Here is a 22545-nt window from a genome sequence, read left to right on the forward strand (position 1 = left end):
TATGTCACAACACACTGCAGACAATTGCCATAATTATAAATAATTCTAAATTAAAAGGAAGAAATTTAACGACGACCTACATCTATTTATTTATTTATTTCTATAAATATACATATAGTTAGTTCATCACTACAGACGTCAAAAGTATTTATTAAAAATTCAAGCCGATTCATAAACACGTCACACGCGCTACGCGTGTCCGAACTTGGAGGTGTGTAACTCGTAGTAGTACCTCGCGCATCGCAGGTTGGACTCTCTGGAATTTGTTTTAGGTCGGTTAGCCGCAGTGTATTTCCGTAAATTAAACTAAATGTAAGGCTCTTTATTTATTATGGACAGAGTCACATGAAAATGTAATACTAATAAAAATCCAAAATCTGACCGTAGAGGAAATTGGTAGAGAGAGCTTCGTCCTTTGCTTTGGGCCTTTGTCCCTCCTTCCCCGAAGCTTCTCTTTCTTTTATCCTCCTTTCTCCTTTTCCAATAACTTCCCATTTCTCTCTCTCTCTCACTCGTCAGGAGTAGAATCTTAGATTATATTGTGTCTGTATCGTTGCTGCGAGTGGGCTTTGCTTTGCTTTGCGGTGGTGCTTTCTCTGCAAAGCCATCCCATTTTTGATAACCTAATTGTTTTTAATTTCGAGAAAAAAAAATGGATGCCGAATCTTGGCCTCGACTTTCTTCTTATTCTAGGCGCTATCAATCCCGATCAGGTTTGTGGGTTTGATTGTAATTATTCCGGGCTTTTGCTACTAATTTATTCCTTATACGAGAAATTTAACGAAATTAAATTGTTTGGGAATTGTGCTTTTTCCAAGAATTGGTTTTCATTTCTGTCGAGGAAAGTTTTGGGGATTCGAACGAGCTTTGTGGGAGTGTTTTTAAATTTCCCTTTTACATTCTGCGTGTGGGATTTGGAAGTTTAACATCCACATCGATGTAAATTTTCGATTATGTTTTACGAAGATCGCTGATTAAAGGAAACTCCAAGTTTGCAAAATTTTGCTAATTAGGGTTCGCGTTGATAGACTTGCTGGTTGTCGGAAAGTACGAGGAGGATATATATATATACACACGCGCACACACGTTTCTTAAAACATTTTCAAAGATAAATGTTTGCCATAGGAGATTCACGGAAGAGAAAGTTTTGCGAATATTGTCTGTTTATGCATTTGCGTCTGATGATCTGTACATTGTATGTGATCAAGAACTTCATTATTAAGTTAACCCATTTTCATCTTAGGCGTGATAATATAGAAAGGTGTTTCTTTATTCAGAGATGTACGAGTGTGGTATGGGCAAAAGGTTTAGAGTTATAGTGAGACTGAATTTGTGGAATCTGTGCTTTTTTTTAGGAAATGTTGCAGATGTGTATCATGGAGAAGATTACGAAGCAGATGAGGAACAGAGGCCTGAGTATATATGCCCATTTTGTGCTGAGGATTACGATATGGTGGGGCTTTGTTGCCATATTGATGAAGAGCACGCCGTTGAGGCCAAGAACGGGGTACATTCTCGCCACTTCTTTTGTGTTTGGACTGCATTTTGTGGCTATGTTTGGTACTTTGTTTTGGGTTTCAGGCATTGCCTTTGTGTTTGTTGGCCTTGGTTTAAATGATTGGATCTGTTGATTTGTATATACATGAATGATTAGTTAATTTTCTTGTATGCCGGTTGATAGGGGGAAGATTACTTTAGATGACTAATTTGTTTTGCATGCTCTAATAACTACATGGAAAGATTCTGATGAGATAAATAACATGGCTGATACTTTTGGCTACGTGTTGTTTTTAATGACGATGGAATCCAACCGATAATGAAGGCTTTAAAGTCCTGAAACCGCATAGTAACAAAGATTATCCGGATGAGGTCATGCTGCTTGCGAATTTTGATGTAGTAATCTGTTTAGTTCTGGCGATGTGGCAAATGATGTGCCATGCCCTGCCTTTCCTTTTAACTTTAGAAAAGTAAGATACTCAACTTGCTGCCGTTATGAGAAGTAGTCAAAGATTCAGTTTGATTTAACGATAACACAGCATATGCAAGCAGTTCCTTGATTTAGTTATCATTTATCAAAACTTAATCTCTTGTTACGATTCTGTTAAGTTGTCGGATATATTCCATATGCGCGGTGGGGTGTTTTCTTTCTATTATTTGTCTGATGTATGTGTCGTCTTTTGGCTAGTTAGTTACTGATCGATCCTTTTGCACATTACTAGTATGGTTTTTGTCTTCTACTAGACAACCGCTGCCTTATCTTTATCCTTTTTTCTTTCCTATTAATGCTATCTAACTCGGAATATACCTTTTTGGCTTTATGTATTGAATTTGAGAGAATGTGACTTTTATAACCAATTAAAACATCGGGAGTTGTAAATATTTCTGTGCTGAATATGCTTACTTCATAACCGTACGTGCGTGCTCTTTGGATTTATCCAAATGCTGAGAACCTCCAACTATTCTGATGTGCTAGATGTCATAATAGTGTAAACACGTGCTTTGAATCAATCTGCTTTAATGACTTATTCCCGTTCGTTTTCATGGGATTCTTTGCCGATGCAGGTGTGCCCTGTCTGTGCAAAAAGAGTAGGCTCGGGTTTGATTCGCCATTTAACTGTGCAGCATGGGAGCCTTCTTAAAATATCCTTTCAAAGACCGTGTTTATTACTTCATTGCGATACATACATTCAATTGTTTCGATCTGTGCAATATGCTTGTTCTCCTTGACTTGAATATTACGTGCAGCGGAGGAGAAGACTTCGCCGAGGAGGATCGAACTTCTCTTTTGCTAATCTAAGAAGAGAGTTGAGGGACGGAAATGTGCATTCCCTTCTGGGAGGCGGATCTTCATTGTTTGTTTCTTCCTCACGGGCTGAACCAGATCCACTGCTGAGCTCGTTCATATCCAATCCACCTGTGGCTGATGAACCCTCCGTTATCAAACCACTGTCTTCTGTCGAGGCTGGCTCAGCAGCGAAAGGCTCTGTTGAAGATTTGGCTGATGGGTACGAATATGTTAGACTAAAAACTTTTGTAAATCTGTCTTTTACTGAAGATGCTAATTAAATTCCCATTTACAGTAGCGTGGCGTGCCAAACTCCTCTGCTGTCTGATGAAGATCTGAAGGAGAAGACACAGAAATGTGAATTTGTTCAAGGGCTGCTTCTGTCGACCTTTCTGGACGACAACTTATAAGCGCCTGCGCAGCTGCGGGGAAGTATTGTAGTACATCATTACATGTGGAGACAATGGGTTGGAGGGAAGAAGGGGGGGGGGGGGGGTGGGGGTGAGATGAGGGAATGAATACAGGAACATTCTAATCATGTAATCCCAAACACTTATACATATCTATATCTCTATATATATATATATATATTATGTGAATAAAGAAAGACAAACTATGAAGATAGTTTATCATCTGTGTGTGTGTATTATATATTACTGCATAACCTACTATGATGTGTTGTTGTATGTGTTCTTCCTGCGCAGTTGCTGTTTGGCTTCATCTAGCAGGCCTTCGCTTTTGATGAATTAGCAATGTAGATGGTTCAAATTATACTAGATTAGTTTAGGGTAAGATGAATTATTATGGAATTGGACTAGGTTATCTGTTTTTGTTGTTTCATGAACTCTCTCTCTCTCTCTCTCTCTCTCTCTGCCTGCCTGTCTGCCTTGATTGTAACATTAGTAGTAGCATATGATAGTACTATGATTGTCATTAGGATGTTTAGGAAAAGAGTTGCAATTGGTGGTTTGATGAGTGGTTTTGAACTAAACCCACAAATTTGTTCTGCTTTTCAGTAACTATGAGTAGTAGTAGTTTGTTCTCGATGATGTAAATGCAAAATAGGTTGGTGGATTTGCAAGAAATATATATTACTCCCGTCCCATATACCATATTCACGTTGTTGTTTCTGTCCGTTTCTTTTTGAAAAATGATTATACACTTTAATCTCATTTTAAATTTTTTAATTTTTTTTTAATTTTAATTAAACTAATTAATTATCTTAATTTTAATTTATAATTATTTATATTATAGAATAATTATTTTCACTAATACATTTTTAATTATCTATTAATTGTGTTATCGAAGGAGATGTTTTGGAGGGCGTGCTCGAGTCCTCTCCTATGTTGTGAAGATCGAGCCTCGCCCCTATGGAGGATCGGTTTGCAAAACCAGCAGCACGTACCACATCAAAGAAGAAGGCTGCGGAGGCGTCACCGAGGAGAAGATCAAGGCAGGCAAAGAGAAGGCCAAGGCAATCTTTAAGACTATTGAAGCTTATCTTCTTGCCCATCCTCATGAATACAACTAGAATTTACTACTTATATAACATAAAAAAAAAAAAATACTAGACTCTTGTTTGTTTTTCGTATAATTAAACATGAATCGTCAGGTGTGTACCTTGGTTTCGATCGAGTATTATAGTATTCGTACAAACCATGCATGATGATACATATAATACATTTTAGTTTTATAATTTATGAGATTTGTATATTAGTTGACTTTATAGCAGTGAAGTTCATATATTAAACTTATAAAGGATTAGTTCTTCTGTTAATTTTTTTGACTTAAATTTGCACCTAGACACCATCTTGAAAAATTATATATTTTGACTATTTTATTTTTATTTTCTATAAAATAATATTATAAATTATATATAAAATTGATTTTGAATATAATAAAACAATAATCTAGCTAATTGTATAAACATAAGCCACTTTATCATAAGTAGTTACAAAATTTTTATGATTTAATCAATTGGTTGCTTTTCAATCTTTGAAACAATTATTCCATCGTGTAACTTTTTCAATCAACTAGTCTATTATTCTACACTGAGATTATTGCCGCCCATGTGGAAAATTAAATGTTTGTGCATGACCAATCAACTCTTGAAATATTGAATATGAATTGGGTTAATTTTCTCATCAGCAAATCTTGTTAGGATCATTCCAGATTCAATATTGAGGTGCTTTCTTACCAAACCCATTTCCCTATATGTGTATGTCTATATAACATTCTATACACATAGATCGATCCCCTATATATCTTGATTATATTCTTAGTAGAGAAATATATAATTAATTAATTAATTAATAAAACCATGGGTGTTAGTGTTACAACCATCACTCAAGAGTTCATCAGCCCTGGAATTGCACCCAATCGTCTCTTTAAGGCATTGTTCTTGGAAGGACATGACCTGTTACCCAAACTCCTCCCACAGTTCATCAAAAGCATCGATAGGATCGAAGGAGATGGTGGAGCCGGAAGCATCGAGCAAGTCAACTTTACCCAATGTAAGTAGTAGTAGTCGTCGTCGTCTAGCCATACCTTCAACACATCTATCAATCGGTTCGTTTATTAAATTGTTCACATTAATTAATTGATCACCCCAGACACTTCTTTCATCTCATATATATATATATATATTAATATAATACAGCTAGCCATTATAAATACGCCAAGCATCGCATAACCGAGCTGGATAAAGAAGGTTTTGCTTGCAAGTACACGATGATCGAAGGCGATCCCTTGAGCGACAAGCTTGAATTTATCCGGTACGAGGTCAAGCTCGACGGCCGAGATGGCGGCATGTCTTCGATTTGCAAGATGATGAGTGAATATCATGTTTTAGGACAGTATGAAATCAACCAGGAAGAAATCAAGTCCGGCAAAGAAAGTGCTGTCGGAATTTACAAAGCTGTCGAAACTTACCTCTTGGAGAATCCCCTAGTTTATGCTTGAATTTTATCATCCATCAAAAAAAATAAAAAAAATTCAAACTTCGTTTCATGCATGATTTTGCTTTGAACTGTAGAAATCAAAGTTTGTTTTATTCAATTTGTCTACCCAATTATCTATCTATATTCACATAAAGCGTATGTTGCGTTGGTTTGGATGTCTCCATCCCACATCGGATACGTTACCACATGGAGGGCCATTCGCTGACTATAAAAGGGGCCACTCTGCAGCTGTATTACTCATACCTTTCTCGGCCTTTTGGCTAAGATCAAGTGTAGTATCTGTTCTTATCAGTTTAATATCTGATACGTGGGCCAATGGCCCATATGATATTAAATTTATTTTTTTAGGGGGAAGGCCCGTTAAAATAGCTTGCTATTTGGGCCTTCGTATGTCGCCTTAGCGTTGCACTGTTGCTTGGGCCGGGCATACCTCACCAATGTAGTCTGTAATTTTGTACTATTGGGCTGCATTTAATTAGTTTCTAATCGATAATTAAAAGTAGGCCCACCAACACTTTTCTGTCTAAAACCGCTTTCTTTATTATGGAATGTCTAGATTGTCGATTTGTTAGTAGTTTATAATCAAACATAAAAACGAAGATTAGGAATTAAGCGCCGTAAGTTAGAGATAATATATTATTTTCGGCGAGTTGGGGGAGGGAGGGCATTATCGTATTTTCAATCGTTATGCGTGTGGGTTTATCTCTGCCGAGAATTAATGACGAATGCATCACCACTTAAATTTGGGAAATTACGTATCAGTTGTCGTGTACGCGTCTCGGAGCATAATTATGTTCGGTGGCTCGTGAATTTTGGACTGTAGAATTTGGGAAGGGGGAAATTGCCGTACCGGATGGCTGCTACGACAATGGCGACGGCGGCGGGGGCGGTGGTGCTGCTGTACTATGTGTTCAGTCGGCGGATGTCGTCGGCGGCGGAGGAAGTTGAGGATTCGAGCGATGGAGATCTGTCGAAGTCCAAGAGTAGACTGGTTAAGAGGCGGTTGTCGCGGAGGCCAGCTCAGGCGCCTGCCACCTGGCTGGAGACGATCTATACGCTGTCGGAGACTCTGAGGTTTACGTATGGGGAAACGTTGGGGAAATGGCCGATCGGTGATTTGGCTTTTGGGATTAATTATTTGATAAGGAGACAGGTTAGGCTAGTTCTTCCTCTCCTAGATTTCTTCTTTTTGTTAGTCATTTCATTTGATTCTGTATTTTATGTATGCTACTCTTTCCTGGGAGGCCAATGGTGGATTAATTGGAGTTTCCAACGCTTACGGTTGCTGAAATTTGTTACTCTGAGGTGCTATGTTGTTAATGGATTTCTAGATTTCTGCTTTGAGGTACCAAGTTTTGTTGTGCTCAGCGTGGTGTTCTACTTTCGGAGTATTTTTAGCAGGTGTCGAAGTTGAACACGCCGGACATATTTTTTGGTTACCGGATTAAGGTGTAACTGACTGCAAAATGTTAGTGTCGTTGCTGCAAAATCATTGTTTGTGTTAGCGCAGTAATGCAATTGTGTCGATTGAGTTAATTCTCCTTTTCTCATATGGAGGCTCTGTTATTAGCTAAAAGCCTAAAAGGATGCTACTTTGATATGTGATCTAGCTTTTAACAAGCATACGAATGATGAATCAGACTGACATTAATAGCTCAGACATGTAATGTGGGTAACGTTATCGCAGGGAAATCTACAAGTCGCAAGTGTATATGCTGGGGAAAATTCTAAGCAGCTTAAAGGCCCTGAGATTATTGATCAGCTGCATTACTATTTAAGATTGCTTACTCTCTGTTTTTTCTTCTCCAAGAGGCCCTTTCCGGTTTTCCTGGAAACTGCTGGATTTTCAGAACCAAATGTCCTTCTTCAGAAGCCGAAAGCGGGGGTTTGTCATTGCATTTACAATAATATATTGCTCTATTGCTTGTGTTTGCGTGGAGGTTATAATTCTTAATATCTTTTTTGTAGATTCTGAAGCCGGCCTTCACAATTCTACGTGACGAAAGCTCAAAGTGCTTCCTTCTCTTGATTCGTGGCACTCATAGCATTAAAGATACATTAACTGCAGCAACTGGTGCAGTGGTCCCTTTTCACCTTTCGGTGTTGCATGATGGTGGAATAAGTAATTTGGTGTTGGGCTATGCTCATTGTGGGATGGTTGCTGCTGCTAGGTGGATTGCAAAGCTAAGCGCTCCAACTTTGATCAAGGCTCTTGAACATAATCCTGAGTATGAGGTGAAGGTAGGAATTCTTCCTTATTTTGTAATAGTTGTTCTCTCTCACTCATACGAACACACACAGCTCTCTAAGCTTATTGTCATTGTTGTAAACAGTTTTAATAGATTATTCAGCATTAGCTTTTTTCTTTTAAAAAAATATAAATTGCAGTGTCAATTAGCATCTGGTGATATGCTTGTCACCTTTGTCATTTTTAGTTAAACATACATTCTATTTGTGTTTTTACATCACAACTTCAATTCCTCAGATTGTTGGCCATTCACTTGGTGGTGGTACTGCTGCATTGCTAACATACATTCTTAGGGAGCAAAAAGAATTGTCGGCAGTAACTTGTGTTACTTTTGCACCAGGTATGCTGCAAATTCATTCTTCTCTTGCTCTTAAATCTTTACTTACATAAAATGTTGTCAAGTGCCTTGTCCTGATTTTATTTGTGTGTCGCCTTCTTTTAAGCTGCCTGCATGACATGGGAATTGGCAGAGTCTGGGAAGCATTTCGTCACCACTGTAATCAATGGCTCTGATTTAGTACCTACATTTTCCACTGCTTCTATAGATGATCTTCGTTCAGAGGTGTGTTGGTTCTCATATTTATCCAAGAAACTTGTAAAGCTAGTGCTTTTTAGTTTTTGGTGTATTTATATTAAGTTGTTAGTCATTTATAACTGTAAACTACTTCTGTTGGTTTTCATCAGGTAACTGCATCATCATGGTTAAATGATCTTCGGGATCAAGTTGAGCGCAATAGAGTCTTGAATGTCATCTATCGCTCTGCCAATGCTCTTGGGTCTCGTCTACCATCAATTTCAAATGCTAAAGCAAGGGTTGTAGGAGCAGGTGCACTTTTGAGGCCAGTGTCAAGCAGCACTCAGGTAAAATGCTATGAAATTAATCTCTTGCTTCATTTGAACTCTGAAGCTTGCAATTCGGTTTGGATTTTACTTGATGTGAAGTTTAATCTGATTCTTGCTTGTCAACTCACACATGCCTTCGAAAACTAGAGAATGTTCTCTTTTAAGATATCCGATTGAAATACAGGCAAATAGGTGTGATGAAACGCTAACCAGTGAACTTGTTATTATAGGTTGTGATGAAACGTGCACAGTATGTAGCTCAGGCAGTTGTCAAGACTCGTTCTTCCATATCATTGTGGACATGTATGGGGCCCCGACGCAGAATTGTTTCCCCAACATCGAGCTCTAAAACGGATGACTTTCAAGAGGCTCCTTTAATCACTGAGATAGCATCTGAATCTGCTGCAAGTGAAGTAAGAACAAGCAATTCAGATGCTAACAATATAGAGTATCATTTTGCAAGTAGCAGTGAGACTGGACGGGAGGAGACTGATGAAGATGAAGATCTTGTTCAAGAGGACAATGTGGTTTCAACCTCAAACATCGAGGAGATCACTGAAGGACAGCTGTGGTATGAGCTAGAGAAAGAGTTTCAGAGACAGGAGAGCAACGTTGATGCTCGGATTCAGGAAGAAGAAGAAGAAGAGGCTGTTGCCAAAGAAATCACGGAAGAGGAGAAGGTTTATGCAGATGCAGTGGAAAACCACACACCCGTCTCTTCATCAGATATTTCGGACAATCTTCAATTCTATCCACCTGGTCGAATTATGCACATAGTTTCTACTGCATCTTCCTCGGATCCAGACAATGACAGGGATGCCGAGGAACAAGTTGGGATCTATGAGACTCCAAGGGAATTGTACAGCAAGCTCCGGTTATCAAAAACCATGATAAATGATCATTACATGCCAATGTACAAGAAAATGATGGAACTACTGATCAAACAACTTGAAGGTGAGTTAAATTCTTGTTATGTGGGGAGTAACTCTCTATAGCTGTCAAAATGGACAATTATGAAATTGTAGTGTTTATTACTGATCTATTTATTTGTAGGCAGGGTCTTGTATGCATAATGTGTTCTAACCTTAATGTTCAAGTTTGAGAACACATCTGCTCTGTGTAAATTTGTTGAGTTTTATTAAGTATATATATGAATATAATGTTCTTTTTGCCATTGTACATAACATAACCTTCTCAACATGTATATATTTTCTTGTGATGATCAGCAGTGTCTGCACAATGAAAGAAGAGGCAAATGGCTGATATATCGTCCATCACAGCAGCTCTTCCAGTTTGCTTCCATCTGCATACAGCACACTGCACCAGTCTCTTAGCCGAATCTCCCCTTTCCGGTGACGCCGCGGCAGCAGCAACGACCCCCACCGCTTCTTCATTCGACATTACATCCCACACCTAACACAAGCAGCAGATTAAGCAACGGAAATATCGATGATCATATGTATGTCTATGCACATACGCACCCCATCGGTAGCCAAGATGATGAACTGATCTCTTCTGGTAATGCTTCTCTGAGTTAATTCAGGCTCCGAAATGAGGCCAAACTCTTTAATGTAATAGTCCCCGAAGGCTCTCGACACAGCCAAGCCTGGACCCTTCACGGTATCCCCGTTTGGCAACCATACCCGATGCAGGCCCGGCTCGTCCGGGCAGGAGTATACCCTCCCTCTTGACTCTGATATTCTTCTATTCTCATCTGTCATCATATGATTATATTGAGTTCTTGTAATTGGATCCAGATGAGAACTAAGAAAGCTTCAAAGAGATAAGTAACAACTAACGAGGTAGATTTGGTTTGAGGTCTACTGTAAGCTGAGTTGCCACCAGATTTCCCTCATCAGATACACTTGCAAGAACAGCCCGGGAGTCTCCGACATTTGCAACGGTCAAAACATCACCCTGAAAACACAATCCGGACCTTAGTACGCTGATGGAGATTATGGAGACATCGATGATTCTATGACGCCTAAGATTTGCCTACCTGTCGGGTAAGTGCCAAAGCTGTGCTGCCACTGTAGAACGAGTCAATCCCCGGATGGCATCGGATTTCTTGATCAACAGCAGCACAAGCCTTGTAATAAGCTTGCTTCCATGTATCAAACTGGATTTGATCTTGTCCTGGGCTGCAGTCAAAGTTATTGGGTTCACTAAGTGCAACAACTTCCTGCCAAGTGCGTAGCAGCGTTGCCGGCATCAATTTTCTGGCAGTTTTCGCCACATGATGTCCCCATGGTCCATGCCCGTCAAAAACGCCGCAGAAAACCATGTCCTCTTGGCATCCAAACTCCTGAAAACAGACCATGTTATGCACAACATCAGATTTTGCAATATTGACAATGTCAAGGCGAAGTCGCTGGTTCTTGTACCTCCCACACGACTATGCAGTCCTGGTTAAACCCTTTCTGGCCGCGCTTGGAGTATGCAGCCGCAAGATTTTGGTTGTTTCTTGCTGCAACAGCACCGGAGGAAGTCAGCAACAGCTCATTCCTCTTTGCCAGCACACTTGCAGCCTCCCTCCCGATATCTGTGGTCTTCTTACTGCCATGCTTATATGGGATGTTCTTCGACAAGGTGTTGAATAAGGAGGAAAACTGTACCATCTCCAATCTGCATAAGAAATGACAACAGACAAGAAAACTTTGGAAACCTATTTCCACAAAACTGAGAGGCTTAAATGAAAGCAGCAACCAAAACTAGAAACTGCCATACAGAACAGTGGTTGTATGCATAGAAGAAACTAATGATAAAGAGTAAAAACATGCAGAAATGACCTCTGATACGGTTCCGTATGTCTACACAAGTTCCGGACGGGAGTTGAGTTGCAGGGCCTTCCAAATTCCTGGGAATATCAGATAGAGATGCAAAGGCAAGAGTGAAGGAGAGAGTTTATACTCCATTTGTAGGCAAGGACTATGTAGGGGCCTCATTTACTGCAACATATATGCATTGGGAAGAAATTCAATGTTCTAATGGACACATAGTGAGGGCTACGAATCTCTATTTGATCTAATATCTTTGTTCTTTTCTTGCCTTATTTAATTGGATGTCATAATACAGGTTTGAAGGAAGAGGACAAGTGCATACACACACACACAAACACCCAAAAAAGATACTCTATTGAACCTCGTTTCATCACACGGGACACAAAAATAAAACATTGAAAGATCAATAACAGTCAAAGGATTACAGCAGCACAACGTTGAATTGAATACATGTGGTTAATAATGGCCAATAATTTGTACAGGTAACTATCTAATGATGAACTTGGAATATTTAAAAAATGACGATTGCAATTAAATAAGATATAATTGTGGTTGGAAATGCAAGTAAACCATTGTCGGTCATGTCTTCATTAGTTTATTACAATCTACAATTCTTAATATTATCAGTTAACTTTATTTTATCAAGAGAAAACGGTGGTGAAAGGAACATAAAATGAAATCTTATATATGTATATTGTTATTTTACTCAATTCATCATTAAGCAGATAGATTCCCACTTGTGCTTTACCTAATTAGTACCTAATCTCCTTATAAAGCAGGCCTACACAGGCAAATGTTGTCTTCTTGTACCTGTGAACACCATATTAGTTGAACAATATTGTGTGGCTTGTGGCTTTAAATGCATAGCTGACTGCTGACATCAAATGTCAAAATTATATTCTGAAGAACGACAAAAATATACAGTTGAATAGGGAATGAAAGCCAACCCTCATATCAAAGACAATCCAGGCTACAAAGTTGTTCACTGGTGAATGACTAGTTGATCAATCTTGTTTCTTCACACATAATGAAAATCCCTCAAAGAGGGATCCATGCCAATCTCAAGAAAAAGATCAAGAAGGAAGCATTGAAGTGAAGTTGTACATTTTTATGAAGTTCAGCTAACGGTTCAACTGTCTCGCGACTGTATGACTTGTGGGAGGCTGGGCACTCGGTAGATGACACTGATTCATATGAAGAGTCTTGCTTTAAGCAGTCATAGTAGTGTTCTAAGCTAAAGGATTACTTCTGGACTCAGCTTGAAAATCTCTCAAGAGCTTCAGAGATTGCCGGTAGAGGTTCATGTCCAATCCATCAACATTTCTACCCACTCTAGCCTTTAGAATTGCCTGAAAATTTTACAGCTAATTCAGTATTATAGCAGCAATGTTGGCGAAAGGCAGAGGCATACTCTAATCTTTATAAGCATTTTTGCATGTACAAGAGATCATTTAACAGAACCAAGATAAATGCAAACCTCATTATTAGGTTCAACATGCAGTTCTCCAATGAACTGATACATCGAACCCTTGCGGAAATTGAGCTGTATGTGCTTTGTATCAACCTTTAGGCTAGCATCTCCATCGAGAATTGCAACCACTGCTGTCTCCAGATCATACTCTTGCAGCCTTAAAAAATAAAAAAAAAAAATAAAAAAAAAAATTCATATTTGCTACATTCAAATATGACTGTGAAATGTTATGTGCATAAGACTTGATGGACAGCGAATATAATAAAGCTTCCCACACATATTCTTAGTTCACAATAAAATCATAAACTGATCCTTTCTATCTTACACATTCCAAAAACTACCTAAGCTTATTTGAAAACTTTGATTACACATTGTTGGGAGTGCTTATCAAAGCTTCTAACGCCAAAATCAACACCGAACAAAAACTTTTATGTTCTAGAAACAAGATTGATGATACTTCTCAAATCGATCATAAAAGTTCAGTTCTCCAAAATAATTGGCTTTCAATCTGAAAACCCCATTCTTCTAAAGCTTAGATATGCTTGCACTACTTACAACACCCAATATGAAAACAGGAAGAGGAACACATACTTTCCAGTTACCCTAAATGATGCTCCCTGCTTAAATAGCGGTGAAGACGGATTCAGCTCTTGTAGCGTCACCAATTCACCGGCGCTTATCGCAGGCGAGTCCATTTCAATTCCACGTTGAAGCGACCAAATGGAGAAACATCAGAAGCAAAAGCCCATTTAGTCCCACGCTCTATTGACGGATGAAGACGGTGAAGAAAGGATTTGATTGCAGCCCTAATTGAGTGGGCCACAGAAACTTATTTGTAGGGCCCAATATCTAATTGTGACGTATATTACAATTTCGGCCCAACAAAGGCTTACTTTCAGCCCTAATTGAGTGGGCCACAGAAACTTCTTTTTAGGGCCCAATATCCTATTTGGCCTATATTGCGATATCGGCCCAACAAAGGATTGTAAAAAGGATTTATTGCAGCCCTAATTTAGTGGGCCATATAAACTTATTTATAAGGCCCAATATCTAGTTTGGGCCTGTGCTGCGATTTCAGCCCAATAATTTTTCCCAACAAATTCAATTACGTGTCAAGGAAAATTTCCTTCCACAATTTCAAATTTGCTTCTAGTGGAAAATAATATCTCCCCCAATTTCTTCCCTTTCTGTCATTCCCAAACCCTAATCCCGAAATTTTTCGATGGAAATCTCTGCCATTTCCGACGCAATTTCATCGATCGCCTACACGACGCAGTCGTCAGGATTATCGAATTTCATCCTCAACCGGTCAAGCAACGTTTTTTCGCTGATGGACACCTCGGACCAGTCAAATCCATCGCCGCTGCCGTTTAATATCTCCGCGGTATCCAGATCGGCCACGAGAACTATCACGAAACCGCGCGTCCGAAAAACCCGCCGCGTCAAGAGGAAAGTTCATATTGACGACGGCGGCGAAGATTGCGGAATTTTCGTGTTTAGTGATGGAATGGATTTTAGCAGTGGCGGTGGTAATTCGTGGGGCGGTGGTGGGGGTGGGGGATGGAATTTCGGTGGGCATGGATGGGGTAATTGGGAAGAATCTTCAGATAATACAATATCTGATCCGGCATTTGATTTCGTTTTTGAGATCTTGTGCTGGATCGCCATGTCAAATTGCTTGCATTTCGCCTTTAAGAGAGTCGTGAGGTTTGTTTCGGATGGGTTTGGTGATAGGGGAAAAGTTCCATTGCAGTTGACTCAAGTCTGCTGATCGGTAAAGATGATTGATTGCCCTGAAGAAGAAGTGATTCTAAGTAATTAAGATTAGGTGATTATGTTTGTTTCATAGCATGTTAATTTGTGTAGATCTCGTTGTATATAAGGACCCGATTGGTTCTGTGTGTTGTGAATTGTACTCATTGTATATATATATAATCTATTTCTCAACGATGTATGGTTCAATCCAATTTGCCAAAAGTTGATTGCTTCCTCTTTATAGTTGACGCCAATAAATTGGTTTTTCTTTTCCTTTTTTAAAGATGCATTTCTTTCCTATAAAGTTTTGATTGCTTGTAAGGGAGCTGTTTTGGGTTAACCATTGTTGTGGACCTTGTTTGAACTAAGATAACATGGAGGATTGAGTCCTCAATGGTATTTGGGGACCTTGTAGATGCATTTTTCTTGCCCATGAAGTTTTGATTGCTTGTAAGGGAGCTGTATTGAATTATCCATTGTTGTGGTATTTGGGGATGATTCAGAAGTGGCCCTTCTATTCTTTTGGACTGATTAATTGTTTTTCATTAATCTTTCATCTCATATGAAAGAAACAAGACGAGAAATATCTCAGAGCCATGTATATATTGGTAGTACTTTGGACTAACTACTTGGGGATTAAATCTATAGCAACTAAATCCTATGATGGAACATTGTAGTTGCCTACTAGAATCCCCAAAAAATAAGTGTTTTGCATTTGGTTTCAATTAGCAAGCAGATTGGTTGTGACAAAAATACATAAGTTAGCTAGAGCTTTCGATTTGAAATTGTTAACGGTACAGGCTTGGCTAGGCCCATTAAGAGTTCGAGCTAAAATAAAGGGTCGAGCTCGGTTTGTTATATTCAAATTCAAGCTTGAACTCGGTTGTAAAGCTAGATTTCAAGTTCGGCTTAAATTTTATATATTTTTAATAAATAAATTAAATAAATCTAATTTATTATAATAAAATATTATATATAAATATATTATACTACTATAAAAAAAATATAAATATTTTATTACTAAGGAATTCAATTGAGCTATCACAAGTCGAGCTCGTAGGATTTCTTTCAGGGAACTAATTCAAGAACAATTCAATTCAGTTGATGATTGTGGAATAAAATATCATACTACTTCTGAATGTTGATGCCCTTTTTGAGTTAAATATTTCTCCCCTTTCAGGAGTTTTAAATAATGTGAATTATTTGTGTATCTGTTGTACTGGTTCATATTTATGCATACATCATCAACACTATTCAAGCTTTTTGTTTATTAATGTTAATGTAGATTGTAGAACCATCCGGTTGTCGTTTTATCTTTTTGGGACTAGATTTGCCTTTCCCTACTTTACTTGAGCTGATGATGAACTATTGTTACCTTCGTGTCCCATGATGTTGACATTAGTATAAAATAATACCATTATTATGCCACACAGTTGTTCTTGTTTACTCATACATTGAATATGACTAAAATCGAAGAATGAGTCTTTCTTGGTGAAGTTGGTCTTGAATAAAAAAACACATGTCCCCTTAATTGAAATTCTTGTCCAATGTACACAGGCTAAAATACAATACACATACACGATGATATAAAATACCATAATATTGTTTGTTTAACGCATTGATCATATGCTGAATTTCATTGGATTTATCTTTTCTAATTACCTCCAAATTCATCGATCATCCATTCATCGACACACGCTGCCTCCGGCTCCAGGCCTAAAAAAGTCTCCAAGTTCAGCAGCATCTCATTCTTCTTCGTCTGGCTCGGCTGGCACTGATTCAACGACGACTCTGGCACGCTTTGAACCCCATTCTCCATCACCCGATCCTTCGCCGGCAGTTGATCATAAGGGAAGTTGAGCTTGGCTTTCGAGCCACGGATGCGCCTGGCAGCTTCATCGTAGGCCCTGGCTGCATCCTCGGCTGTGGAGAAGGTCCCGAGCCACACCCGAGCCCCCTTGCGGGGGTCCCGGATCTCGGCAGCCCATTTCCCCCATGGCCTTCGCCTTATGCCTCTGTACATAGTTTTTCTAGGCCTCCCGTTACCCTTCTCAGCTTTGCTATTTTTCTCAATGGAATTTTTGTCCTCCTCCTCAACACCCACTGCTTGCATAGTTGCATTCAACATCAAAATCAAACTCAAAACATTATAATTAATCATAGAAGAATCGTTGAACCTTTGAAAATCATCAAGCATTCATTCGAACCATTTGTTGATAATATTCTAACAAGATTTGTATAGAACCGACAAATAAAACGCGTGCTACTCTTTCTATCTTTTCGTGATGCATAAGAAAGATAAAAGCTGTTTTCTTGAAGCATACATACGCAAGAACAAAACATATGACAAACAAAGAAAGCTTTCTAAAACATCAATCCCTACCTTTGTTGAAGATACAGAAATCAAATTAAAACAAGACTAATGTACATAAACGATATACAGTTTGTACTAGGCACAGAACCAACCTTTCTTGGATGAGGGATGAGGGTTTTGGTTTGTCCGATTTTTGTTGCCATTATCGGAGCAATCGAAGCGCCAAAACTGAGAAATGGTGTCGAGCTCAGCCCAGAGCTCCTGTTTGGTTAACTTACCTCTTCTTTTGGCTAATGGTCCATCTGAGATTATCGAACCCCCACACATCTTCTTCACCTCTGCGTCACGACTTGCAGAAACTAGAGCACCAAAAACGATTGATTTATAGAGAGATAGAGAGAGAGAGACAGAGACAATTACGGTTACAACTATTGGAGAAAGAGGACAAAATCTGATGCTAATTTAGAGCCTTTTGATCCGACGGTGGGCGGTGAACCATTGTGGAATATAAGCCGTCGGATCCTAAATCGAGACTGGTGAACCCCACCAGGTTCGAATCCATTTGCATTGATTCACTTGGAGATTTTTCTTCAACTTTAAGTCGATTACAAGATTGATTTTTTTACCTCAAATTAACTTTTCCCTTGAGATGAAAAACATGTTTACAGCACTTCTTGGCCACAAATTTCAAACGGGCATGAAGCAATTAAAGCTGTTCTGCAAAAATCCTATCTTTTTGAATTGATGGGAACAAAAAACAAGAAAGCGAACTGTGCAGCAAAAAGCAGCCCAAAAAGAACAATCTTGGGGGCGAAAAGAGGTGATTTTGATTGGTGGCACGACGTGGCATCATGTGATGAGTTTACTGCTACAGAAAAAATCTTGGCCACACATCTGTATGCACACTATTTACTCCTCAGGCTGCTTCTTCTCCTGCATCAATCAAGATATTTAATGACCACCATCATAGCCCATCTTGACCATTTATGGTTGTTGGGAGTCCAATAACAAAAAAAAAAACATTAAAAAAACTATTTGATCTGTGGTTTCTGCAAAAAAAATTTGACAGCCAGTCTGATGCATCTGCTTCTTAAAACGTTGACAGCATCTATAAACTTTGATCTTTAATTTGCGACAGCTCCTGTGTTTTTTTGGTTTCTTCTTAACTAGTAGTTAATTACAATACATTCGTCTTTCTAGAACGATACACATGGCGGTGGAATTTGAACACCAACATGAGCCACTATGGCATTAGAACAAACTGATGAAACCTCCCCACTTCCTTTGAGCTTCAGATTGATATTGTGCAGACGTATGTCGAGGCAGGGGGCTCCTGAGCTGCAAATCAAACTCACTGCAACTGGTGATGTTGTAGTTCCTCTTATGTTGTGGTATGTGACATCACTGATTTTCACCATTGATGGCTGCATAAAAGAGACACACAGTTTAGACATTAGTGCTATTGTTTTTAACACAAAATTATTATCTGTTGGGCAATGTGGATCACAAAAAACCTGTGTCGACTTCAAGCCGTAGTTCTGGTTAATGACAATAGGATTCCCCACATCTTCCATGACGATATCGGCAAACACGATTCCTGAAGCTTTGCTCGGATCCGAGGCCGGATAAGTCTTGATTCGGACGCCATTGTTGGTGCTGATTAAGGTGCAGTTGTTAACTAACAGCCCCTGAACATCCAATTCATTCGGTACCTTTCCAAGGCTCCCCACGCTGAATTTAGATTTCACATTAGTCTGGTTTAATCTTACTTGCATAAAATTTCATATAAAATGGATTGATTGATTACTCATTACCTGATACCGTGGCCAGGGCCGCAGGTGACCATGCTAACAGTGACGTTGCTCGATCCCTGGCCTATGGATATGCAGTCGTCGCCGGTCTTGACAATGCACCTTATTACTTTTACATCTCTAGATTTGCTAATGTGGATTCCATCTGTGTTGGGGGAATCTCGAGGGGCAGTGATTGTTAAGCCGCGAAGCACGATTCGCTCGCTGTTGGTAACGTGCATATGGAACCCCATGCTGTTTATCAGCTTGAGTGAAGTGATCCAAGCATTTTGCACTTTGGTCATATATATACTCTGCAATCAAAAGAACATCATACACTTGTGAAACGCCATGTCCATTGTTGAGGAAATTTAATGAATCACTTACAGCCGGCAGGTGTTTACAGTTTGGATCTTGATCACAATCATTGTATTTCCATAAGTTCTGGCCCTGTCCATCAATGGTGCCTCGACCTGTCAGGACCAGGCCACTGACCTCGTCGAATGAAATCCATCCCTTTTCAGGATAAGCAGAGAGATCAGAGAATGCCCTGAGGGTTCCTTCCAGCCTAACTGTTACAGGAGTGGGGTTCTTACAGGGCCCCTGGAATGTTGTCTCCCCTAGGATGTAAACTCCAGGTGGGATTAAAACCATAGCCTTCCTGTCGAAGCTACAAGCAGCTCTCCACGCCAGAACGAAAGCCTGAATTGGAATGGATATTTTCCTGATCATGTCATTGAAGAAATTTATTCTTTCTCATCTGGAAATTTCACTAACCTGGGAGCTTTCTTCTTCTGTTCCAGGCTTTGCACCATAGCTCATCACGTTAAATATCGTTGCCCCACTGTTATTTGGCCTGCGGCCACCTGCCGCTGAATCGCAGGAAATTAGACCACAGCTCAGAATGAGGATGGCAATGGTGCTGCTGCTGACCTTACTTGCCATCCTTTGAACCGAGTTTCGGTTGTCCTTAATCTGTTTTAGAATGATCAAATTCTCGGCCGTTCTGTTACTCGGACAACCATTGATTCATAACTAACCTATTACTCAGAGGACTGTCCTAACTAACTGTAATTAGGCACCTCAGTTCAAGGGCTGACTTCCCTTTGACAATACTGGATTGCCTCTCAGTTCAGCCATGTAATTTAATGTGCTATTTTATAGAATAGGGCTGTTTTATTTCATTCTTTTTTTAATTTTCTTCTTCAGAAATCAGAATAACTGCAACACAAATTAATGACTTGTTGCAATTTGCAATAACAAAAAGGATTATCACAAGAAGAAAAGAGTAACTTTTCATTATATTCACAAGTGGACTACATGAAAGTAAAACCACATAAACATAGATTGCCTGCAACTTATAACTACTTGGCTTTTCTCTTTAAACACAGCTAATCCCAATCATTTTCGATATTTTCTTCGCCCCTCGAGTACTGCTATCCCTCCATACTTCTTGGCAGCTTGGCTTGAATTGATTGTACTCTTTGGAGCAGGAAAGTTCCTCCCAACTGGATGTGGTTTCTGAGCAGAATTTTCTTGTGGCAGATGGTCCGGCCTCCGGGTTCGAGTGAAAAACCCCTCTATTATGTCAAAACCTTCCTTTCCAATCTTTCCAAGCTTCTCCTGATGTGCCATGATAGACAATAGGACAACAAAGAACACCTCAGAATTAACTGCAAGAGATATTTTTTGGTTGTCTTTACGACAATGTTAATGCAAAAAAAGGTCTTTAAATAGGCTTCATTTCACCAATGATCGGTAAAATCATTTAACCTTTTAACTTTACAAGCGGTAAATTTAAAAACACTTCAACACGAATGAATATCTTAAGTTTTGCGGGAAAGCATGGATCATTGTGGCTGTAGAGATTAGTATCAGAATAGAATACAACATCATATTTATTCCTTTTACACCTCTACTCGGTGATCATTTTTAGATTTTTCTTTTACTATATAACCCTCACAATAATACGCTATATCATTTAACAAAACATCACATCCAAACCACTATTAAAATTAAAATCTCAAAACCAAAACAAAATAAAATAAAAGTATACCCACCTGTTTGATATTATATTTTCTTGATTCCAAACTAAGTTCATTAAATAAATGAAAAAAAGCTTAATAGAGAATAAACACTTGGCATAAACAATATGTTAACAACATGATTATTGATAATAAAGTTGGGGAATGTTCTCAAGCTGGATAATCATAAACATAAGAGGAACTAATTAAGCATCTTAAATAGTTAGAATAAACTGGTTTAAATATGTGTTTCTTACTTAATTAGTTTATGGAGGAATAAGATCTTTCTGGCAAATAATTGAGTCCCCAAGATTAGGCAGATAGACAAGAAATCATCTGCATGCCGAAAGGCACTGGTGGAATCTTCATATATATATATATAGAACAGGCCTAACTACAGCCCCCCTTAGTATAAAGCTGTAGAATTCAAAGGCGAATATTTGGCCGGAAGGTGTAACATCGAGAAGAAGATTTAATATAAGCTAAGGATATATATGTATGTGTGTGGAAATATTACTTTGACGTGAGATAGAAATGGTGTTGTGGCAAAAGAAGAAGCATTTTAGATTGGTAAAATCACTTCTATCTTTGGCTTGTTCTTTTACATTTAACACCACCAAAATCATGATTGTAAACTGTAATTTCAAAGTAGAAAACATACAAGATAAAACAAAAGGTATTCAGATTTTAGATTCCCCTCTTGAATTTGCAAAAAGCAAAACTCCTATTCAATTGTTCACTGTGCTAGCTGATAAACTTAAAAAATATGCATAAGTACATTATTGATCAAATTTTAATAGTTCAGATCGGGATATGGAATAGCAATAATTGAGTAACAGTTTATGCAATTTATTCTTTGAAAAAGGGGGTGTATACTGTAAAACATTATTCTTTATTATCCAGCAGACCAAGACCAACAATAAAGTACTAGAAACCAAATGCATAACAAATGAGCTTTTTCTTGAGGATTTGATGTGCCAAATCTGGAATGAGTCGAAAATGTCTCTTCCCCACCAAATCTTGCACTTGTTCCATGGAATATTCTTGTCAGATTGGATATTAATGATTGAATTAAGTAGGCTTAGAGCCTGTGAGGTAAGTTGAATTAGGAGAAATTTAGCCAAATAGGGACTGCAGCCCCTGTAGATGTATCAGTAATTACCACCCTCGGCATGGATATATACATATATTATCAAAATTATGCAATCTGGTTGCTATTTATGTGTAAAATGGTTATATATATATATATATGTATATATTATCAGTGCAATATGGTTGATACTTCTCTGTAAAGTGAGAAAATTAGCTTGCTTTCATTCATTAAGCTGGAGATACTGCAATTGAAATAATATTCGTAAATTTCTGCAACGTGGTATATCGTATACATTACTAAAAGAGATACATTTGAGCATGCAACCACATATTTTTTTTATTTCGAGTAGCAAACTACAGAGACTGTGGTGAAACTAGTCTAGAATAGGGGCATGCATAAAGGTTCATGCCTTAAAGTTTTTTCAGAGTACAAAAGCACATTCAGCTGGCTGTAGTGTCGTTGAACTTAGCCGCCTCATGACA

General features: G+C 38.6%; 7 protein-coding genes and 1 non-coding gene across 10 annotated transcripts; 5 read left to right on the plus strand and 3 right to left on the minus strand.

Moving 5' to 3' along the window:
- Positions 1-382: 382 nt before the first annotated feature.
- Positions 383-3471, plus strand: LOC127250380 (protein DEHYDRATION-INDUCED 19 homolog 4). The gene is made up of 5 exons (XM_051273652.1): positions 383-713; positions 1356-1507; positions 2563-2640; positions 2740-3005; positions 3081-3471. The coding sequence occupies exons 1-5, from the start codon at positions 653-655 to the stop codon at positions 3193-3195; spliced, it is 672 nt and encodes a 223-aa protein (XP_051129609.1). The 5' UTR covers positions 383-652; the 3' UTR covers positions 3196-3471.
- A 1342-nt stretch (positions 3472-4813) lies between these two features.
- On the plus strand, positions 4814-5891 carry LOC127247819 (major strawberry allergen Fra a 1-3-like). Its single transcript, XM_051269853.1, has 2 exons — positions 4814-5298; positions 5445-5891. The coding sequence occupies exons 1-2, from the start codon at positions 5106-5108 to the stop codon at positions 5744-5746; spliced, it is 495 nt and encodes a 164-aa protein (XP_051125810.1). The 5' UTR covers positions 4814-5105; the 3' UTR covers positions 5747-5891.
- Positions 5892-5984: 93 nt separating this feature from the next.
- On the plus strand, positions 5985-6180 carry LOC127251238 (U2 spliceosomal RNA). The gene has a single exon (XR_007838859.1). It is a non-coding gene; the product is annotated as a U2 spliceosomal RNA (small nuclear RNA).
- LOC127247829 (uncharacterized) lies at positions 5999-11864 on the plus strand. 3 transcript variants are annotated; one of them, XM_051269874.1, is made up of 8 exons: positions 5999-6898; positions 7433-7630; positions 7714-7986; positions 8231-8333; positions 8437-8555; positions 8678-8854; positions 9067-9790; positions 10063-11864. In XM_051269874.1, exons 1-8 carry the CDS (start codon positions 6599-6601, stop codon positions 10077-10079), a joined length of 1911 nt encoding a protein of 636 aa, XP_051125831.1. In that variant the 5' UTR covers positions 5999-6598; the 3' UTR covers positions 10080-11864. The 3 variants fall into 3 exon arrangements, with proteins under 3 accessions (XP_051125831.1, XP_051125838.1, XP_051125822.1); XM_051269881.1 differs by having other exon boundaries at positions 10066-11864; XM_051269865.1 differs by lacking the exon at positions 10063-11864 and having other exon boundaries at positions 9067-10010.
- Positions 11865-12545: 681 nt separating this feature from the next.
- LOC127247855 (CST complex subunit TEN1) lies at positions 12546-13849 on the minus strand. Its single transcript, XM_051269904.1, has 3 exons — positions 13679-13849; positions 13094-13244; positions 12546-12965 (listed from the first exon to the last, which is right to left on the minus strand). Exons 1-3 carry the CDS (start codon positions 13780-13782, stop codon positions 12846-12848), a joined length of 375 nt encoding a protein of 124 aa, XP_051125861.1. The 5' UTR covers positions 13783-13849; the 3' UTR covers positions 12546-12845.
- Positions 13850-14213: 364 nt separating this feature from the next.
- LOC127247846 (uncharacterized) lies at positions 14214-15125 on the plus strand. The gene has a single exon (XM_051269893.1). It carries the CDS (start codon positions 14310-14312, stop codon positions 14856-14858), a length of 549 nt encoding a protein of 182 aa, XP_051125850.1. The 5' UTR covers positions 14214-14309; the 3' UTR covers positions 14859-15125.
- A 1220-nt stretch (positions 15126-16345) lies between these two features.
- Positions 16346-17550, minus strand: LOC127247387 (ethylene-responsive transcription factor RAP2-3-like). Its single transcript, XM_051269218.1, has 2 exons — positions 17309-17550; positions 16346-16945 (listed from the first exon to the last, which is right to left on the minus strand). Exons 1-2 carry the CDS (start codon positions 17481-17483, stop codon positions 16497-16499), a joined length of 624 nt encoding a protein of 207 aa, XP_051125175.1. The 5' UTR covers positions 17484-17550; the 3' UTR covers positions 16346-16496.
- Positions 17551-18299: 749 nt separating this feature from the next.
- LOC127249581 (exopolygalacturonase-like) lies at positions 18300-20066 on the minus strand. The gene is made up of 5 exons (XM_051272481.1): positions 19724-20066; positions 19334-19648; positions 18971-19260; positions 18671-18887; positions 18300-18580 (listed from the first exon to the last, which is right to left on the minus strand). Exons 1-5 carry the CDS (start codon positions 19889-19891, stop codon positions 18353-18355), a joined length of 1218 nt encoding a protein of 405 aa, XP_051128438.1. The 5' UTR covers positions 19892-20066; the 3' UTR covers positions 18300-18352.
- Positions 20067-22545: the final 2479 nt, after the last annotated feature.

This window comes from Andrographis paniculata, unplaced genomic scaffold, assembly GCF_009805555.1.
Source record: "Andrographis paniculata isolate CXL003 unplaced genomic scaffold, ASM980555v1 Contig11END, whole genome shotgun sequence".
NCBI classification, from domain to species: Eukaryota; Viridiplantae; Streptophyta; class Magnoliopsida; order Lamiales; family Acanthaceae; genus Andrographis; species Andrographis paniculata.

Excerpts from the sequence above, each read along its gene's own strand:
- LOC127249581 (XM_051272481.1), bottom strand. The coding sequence starts at position 19,891 with ATGGCAAGTAAGGTCAGCAGCAGCACCATTGCCATCCTCATTCTGAGC. Across the intron at positions 19,261-19,333 it reads ACTGTAAACACCTGCCGGCT|AGTATATATATGACCAAAGT; the intron begins GTAAGTGATTCA and ends TTTTGATTGCAG. Across the intron at positions 18,888-18,970 it reads GGCCCTGGCCACGGTATCAG|CGTGGGGAGCCTTGGAAAGG; the intron begins GTAATGAGTAAT and ends ATCTAAATTCAG.
- LOC127247855 (XM_051269904.1), bottom strand. The coding sequence starts at position 13,782 with ATGGACTCGCCTGCGATAAGCGCCGGTGAATTGGTGACGCTACAAGAG. Across the intron at positions 13,245-13,678 it reads TCATTTAGGGTAACTGGAAA|GCTGCAAGAGTATGATCTGG; the intron begins GTATGTGTTCCT and ends TTATTTTTTAAG. Across the intron at positions 12,966-13,093 it reads ATGTTGAACCTAATAATGAG|GCAATTCTAAAGGCTAGAGT; the intron begins GTTTGCATTTAT and ends TAAAATTTTCAG.
- LOC127247819 (XM_051269853.1), top strand. The coding sequence starts at position 5,106 with ATGGGTGTTAGTGTTACAACCATCACTCAAGAGTTCATCAGCCCTGGA. Across the intron at positions 5,299-5,444 it reads GCAAGTCAACTTTACCCAAT|CTAGCCATTATAAATACGCC; the intron begins GTAAGTAGTAGT and ends AATATAATACAG.
- LOC127250380 (XM_051273652.1), top strand. The coding sequence starts at position 653 with ATGGATGCCGAATCTTGGCCTCGACTTTCTTCTTATTCTAGGCGCTAT. Across the intron at positions 2,641-2,739 it reads AGCATGGGAGCCTTCTTAAA|GTGCAGCGGAGGAGAAGACT; the intron begins ATATCCTTTCAA and ends CTTGAATATTAC. Across the intron at positions 3,006-3,080 it reads GTTGAAGATTTGGCTGATGG|TAGCGTGGCGTGCCAAACTC; the intron begins GTACGAATATGT and ends TCCCATTTACAG.
- LOC127247829 (XM_051269865.1), top strand. The coding sequence starts at position 6,599 with ATGGCTGCTACGACAATGGCGACGGCGGCGGGGGCGGTGGTGCTGCTG. Across the intron at positions 6,899-7,432 it reads ATTATTTGATAAGGAGACAG|GGAAATCTACAAGTCGCAAG; the intron begins GTTAGGCTAGTT and ends ACGTTATCGCAG. Across the intron at positions 7,631-7,713 it reads TTCAGAAGCCGAAAGCGGGG|ATTCTGAAGCCGGCCTTCAC; the intron begins GTTTGTCATTGC and ends TCTTTTTTGTAG.
- LOC127247387 (XM_051269218.1), bottom strand. The coding sequence starts at position 17,483 with ATGTGTGGGGGTTCGATAATCTCAGATGGACCATTAGCCAAAAGAAGA. Across the intron at positions 16,946-17,308 it reads TCATCCCTCATCCAAGAAAG|TGGGTGTTGAGGAGGAGGAC; the intron begins GTTGGTTCTGTG and ends CTATGCAAGCAG.
- LOC127247846 (XM_051269893.1), top strand. The coding sequence starts at position 14,310 with ATGGAAATCTCTGCCATTTCCGACGCAATTTCATCGATCGCCTACACG.